This window comes from Mercenaria mercenaria, chromosome 2 (genome assembly GCF_021730395.1).
Source record: "Mercenaria mercenaria strain notata chromosome 2, MADL_Memer_1, whole genome shotgun sequence".
Classification (NCBI taxonomy): Eukaryota; Metazoa; Mollusca; class Bivalvia; order Venerida; family Veneridae; genus Mercenaria; species Mercenaria mercenaria.
The window spans coordinates 71,269,817-71,274,859 of record NC_069362.1 but is presented as its reverse complement, the minus strand read 5'-3'; the positions used below and the strand labels follow the sequence as shown (position 1 = coordinate 71,274,859).

Genomic DNA, 5,043 nt, shown 5'->3' with positions numbered 1-5,043 from the left:
ATCTTCATGAAAGTTGGTCAGAATGTTCATCTTGATGATATCTAGGTCAAGTTCGAAACTGGGTCACGTGTGGTCAAAAACTAGGTCAGTAGGTCTAAAAATAGAAAAACCTTGTGACCTCTCTAAAGGCCATATATTTCATGAGATCTTCATGAAAATTGGTCAGAATGTTCACCTTGATAATATCTAGGTCAAGTTCGAAAGTGGGTCACGTGCCTTCAAAAACTAGGTCAGTAGGTCAAATAATAGAAAAACTCTGTGACCTCTCTAGAGGCCATATATTTCACAAGATCTTCATGAAAGTTGGTCAGAACGTTCACCTTGATGATATCTAGGTCAAGTTCGAAACTAGGTCACGTGCCTTCAAAAACTAGGTCAGTAGGTCAAATAATAAAAACCTTGTGACCTCTCTAAAGGCCATATTTTTCCTGGGATATGTATGAAAGTTGGTCTGAATGTTCATCTTGATGATATCTAGGTCAAGTTCAAAACTGGGTCACGTGCGGTCAAAAACTAGGTCAGTAGGTCTAAAAATAGAAAAACCTTGCGACCTTTCTAGAGGCCATATATTTCACAAGATCTTCATGGAAATTGGTCAGAACGTTCACCTTGATGATATCTAGGTCAAGTTTGAAACTGGGTCACGTGCCTTAAAAAACTAGGTCAATAGGTCAAATAATAGAAAAACCTTGTGACCTTTCTAGAGACCATATTTTTCAATGGATCTTCATGAAAATTGGTCAGAATTTTTATCTTGATGATATCTAGGTCAAGTTCAAAACTGGGTCACATGAGCTCAAAAACTAGGTCACTATGTCAAATAATAGAAAAAACGATGTCATACTCAAAACTGGGTCATGTGGGAAGAGGTGAGCGATTCAGGACCATGATGGTCCTCTTGTTTTAAGTAAGGTATGTAAAAAGACTTACAAGACTGTTTCAGCTGATTAAGTAGTGATTACCTTTTAACTAATACTATTATAAAATAAGTATTAACTATCAAGTACTAAAACTTTCAGATTTATCCCACATCTTATTGTCGACATCTATAACTGGAATAGGCTAGTCACACTAGCGAAAACGATTTTACTATATCAGAGCTTTACTTGAATGGCAGAAGTACAGCGCGAGCAAGCAAAAACTCAAATTCAGTAACATTTGCTTGTGGGGCAAGGGACATATATGAGAGATGCCAGGAAAAACTTCTTTTTGTTAGTTTGATGATTATTTTGAAAGACTATCTATAATGATGTACTTTTATCATTAATATAATATGACTGTGATACAATTACCTGGGCAACTTTGCCAACAACAGTTGAAGGAGGTTGTGATATGACAGCTTCATTAACCTTTAGCCTGCTGCCGGCAAGTGATCCTGCCTTTGCGACCAGTGCAGACCAAGATCAGCCTGCACATCCGTGCAGTCTGATCATGGTCTGCACTGTTCGCTATTCAGTCAGTAAATTTTCAGTGAACACCCCTTCGAATGATAAATGGTATTGCCCAAATTTAATGATGGACCAGTCCATTATAGAAATTTAGCAGGCTAAGGGTTAAGTCTTCGCAATGGAGATCCAGTATCTTGTGGAACATCAGCATTTTCAAGGATCTCTTTTGGAATTTCTAAGTTCATCCATCCTGTCACTTTAGTAGCTGTTGTGCATGTAAATGAAAAAAAATGAACAGTTCATTTGTAATGTGTACAAAGGTTAATATGTGGTCACAGTTTCTTTTGGGTTTAGATGTGGTCACAGTTTCTTTTTGGTTTAAAACCGTTTTTCAACAGTACTATAAAAACCCGAATATATTACGCAGTTTTTTTTCCATTTTTTTTTTTCATTTTCTCAAAGGGGTGCGGTACGTCTAGTAAGTCTTTATGTGACTTAACAATTATGCTATCACATCATATGTGTATATCTTGTATATTTACATCACACAATATATTTACATGTTGTCGTTATTCAAAAACAATCGCAACAAATCTCCATTACATATTACTGTTTACACTGCGAAATAGACTACAATTAGCAGTTCTCGGAAGTCAGTTATTTTGTCATAAAAACAGTGCAAAGAATTTTGTTAAGGTAAATGATATGGTTGCTGAAAATGGCAACGGCAAACTCGGCGATCCACTTTTAATTGACAATAGCCCGGTGTCAAAAAATAAACAATTTAGACTACGCTCCAGGGTATTAATTGGGGAGTTACCTATTTGTATATGAAATTGGTTGACAATAGCTGAGTGTCAGTGTAAGCATGGAGAAACTCTGGAAACATTTTACATCTCTTATTAATAAGATACCTTAGCAGTTCGGATAACTGTGTAATAAGGAGTAGGATAATCAAAGCCGCAACTTCGGAGCAATTAGCTACTTTTTCTGAAATATCACTAAATATTTTAAGTAGAATATTTGATCTGTCTGATAAGGAATTATCTCTACTAGAGCGGCACAAAATAGTTTTTTAAGGGACCTTGCTGATAAAAGCGTAGATAATAGCGAAAAAAGAAGACACCTACTTAAACATAGCATCTGTTTAAAACACTTGCTTGCTGTTTTCTTTAAATATTTGCCCTCCTTACAAAGGAATGGAAGAAAGTATCAAAAAATTGTCTTCCTTGCAGTATCAACACCCCGTATTGCCTTAACAACCTCAACATCTTCCTGTAAGGAACATATAAAAGTGATTTATATTAAATACTGTATTTTATATTGGCGTTACTATACACAACTAACCAGTGAAACCGTCCAGCCACTGAAAAAGCAATGACTTTCCTTATGATTTAAATCACGTTTAACATTATTACTCTTGACTATTACTCAAGACATAACCATGGAAGTCAGGGTAACATAGTAAATAACTTTAAAATCAAAATATTGTAATTTTGCAAGTCGCAGTATTGCAATACGATTAAATTCAGTATATCAGCCTATAGTCATGTTCTGTGCAAAAAAAAATGTATGTTTTTACGTTTCACTGGATCATTTCTGTACTGTGAAACAGGTTTATGATAAATATGCATACCGCCAGACTAAAGTATAGTGATACGGTGAATTGCAATGTATCAATATCTTTAAACCCGTAGTTTTGAAAAACTACCATCATGTATTTTCATTTTTAAAATACAAGTGTGTGGAAAAATTATTTTCATTTCCTGCTGGCATTTTTACACATTTGGTAGACTAAATATTAGCCCTGAACTGATGTTAACAAAATATGTCATGCTTTACAAAAATTCTGGTCAGAATTGGTTATAACAAGCTTATTTATTTTCCACCATCCTCTTTTTTTTTCATGAAATATTTGAAATAGAAAATTACCTGCACTATCTTTCCCTTCAATGATACCCTCTTCTTCAATGGAGATGTCAAAGCTGTTTTCAGATTTACGTATTCTGCATCAGGAAGATGCAGAAAGCCCCGGCCTTCCTCTGCCATTGCTGGGGAGGTCAGGGAGACCTTCATTGTTCTTGTCCATACAATGGTCCTGCGCCCTTCTTCCATTTTTCTTATCACATCTCAGAGAACTACCGAGTTTCCTAGCTGTAACTTGGCAAAGTCTTTAGGTCTGTAACATAACCCACTGGCATAAGCCACTCCATCACAAAAGACAACTGTCAGACACTTCCTTTCCTCTGTGCCACTTGTGTAAGTTACTATTTTTTCATCACGTACAATGATCTTCACCCTTATTGGCTTAGTATAAGGCCCTAGCTTCTCATTGGAGAATGAATCTTCAATAGCAGACATCTGGAATATTAAAAGTATTAAAAGGTTACACTTCATTTATATTCAGGTAAGCATCTTTCTTAATTGTATAGATCTAGAAAGCTTAATATACACATTGTTGTAGATACACGTACAAATGTTTTTGTTAAATGTTACGAAAGTTCAAAGGCTTTAAGAAACAGAATGGTTCACATGATCTTCTTTCTAGGAAGACCCCTTTCATATGCCTTGGGTTAAACACCATTTTCCAACAGTATTTCAGTCATGTAACAGCAGGCAGTCAACCTAACCAGTGTTCCTGGATTCTGTACCAGTACAAACCTGTTCTCCGCAAGTAACTGCCAACTTCCCCGCATGAATCAGAATAGGGGGACTAATGGTTTCAGACACAAAGTTGTTTATCAAATAGTCACAAAGAACACACCCCCCACCCAAGATTCAATTCATGACTGCGATCCGTAGACCAACGGTCTACTTACTAAGTGGGTGGGCTCTTTCTAGGAGGAAAACGGTGTCATGGTAGAACTGCACCCTGTGAACAACACAATAAAATTAAAATGTGCCCGCAAAGTGACATCATTTCCAAACAAAGATTTTTTTCTGTTGAAACATATATTTTTCCCACAAAAGAAATTGGTAACAGATTATTGTACAAGGAATTTTAGCCTATTTATTTAAGATTTCCAAGAACAATCAGGGATCATGTTTGGTTGCGATTTATGCAATATTCTTGCTTTTATTTTAGGCGAAAATCATATAAATTTGCTCAAATCGCATCTCCGTGGTTGGACAAACTGCTCAAAGTGAATGATTTAAGTCAAAGCATTTGAAATTATCGACAGATTCCTTGAAACATTCCTGCCTTGGTTTCAAAACAAGGTTCGTTTCAGCGAAAAGAATAATAGTATTATAAATATAGCTGGTCAAAACTTCAATTTAACCATTAACAATGGACACATAGCAACCTGTATTTAGCATTTGACAAATGTTAGTACAGTCTCTGCTTTTATGACAGAATTTTCCAAATTTCTGTTGGAGAAGGTAACGGTACAGCCCTGTTAGCACCTCCGCATGATATCTCATTTTATCAGGACTTGACCCCTAGTTCCTTCACGGTTTGTTATTTATGATGTTAGGCTAGGCCAGATGTTGCCTGTAGATTACTCTGGGAGAATAATAAACATTTGCAACTTGAAATAAGAAATAATGGGCAACGATTGTTATAACATTTTAAAATGAATCTGCTGGAAAATGAAAACAAGAAAAAAAAAGATTTAAATTTATTATTTACTATCTACTAAACGTCATATAATGA

The 5,043-nt window shown here is 35.6% G+C and overlaps 1 protein-coding gene across 1 annotated transcript; it reads right to left on the bottom strand.

The window, feature by feature from the left end:
* Positions 1-2,600: 2,600 nt before the first annotated feature.
* Positions 2,601-3,961, bottom strand: LOC123540775 (uncharacterized). The gene is made up of 2 exons (XM_053526454.1): positions 3,321-3,961; positions 2,601-2,663 (listed from the first exon to the last, which is right to left on the bottom strand). The coding sequence occupies exons 1-2, from the start codon at positions 3,501-3,503 to the stop codon at positions 2,601-2,603; spliced, it is 246 nt and encodes an 81-aa protein (XP_053382429.1). The 5' UTR covers positions 3,504-3,961.
* Between the last annotated feature and the right edge of the window lie 1,082 nt (positions 3,962-5,043).

Excerpts from the sequence above, each read along its gene's own strand:
- LOC123540775 (XM_053526454.1), bottom strand. The coding sequence starts at position 3,503 with ATGGAAGAAGGGCGCAGGACCATTGTATGGACAAGAACAATGAAGGTC. Across the intron at positions 2,664-3,320 it reads TGAAGGGAAAGATAGTGCAG|GAAGATGTTGAGGTTGTTAA; the intron begins GTAATTTTCTAT and ends TGTTCCTTACAG.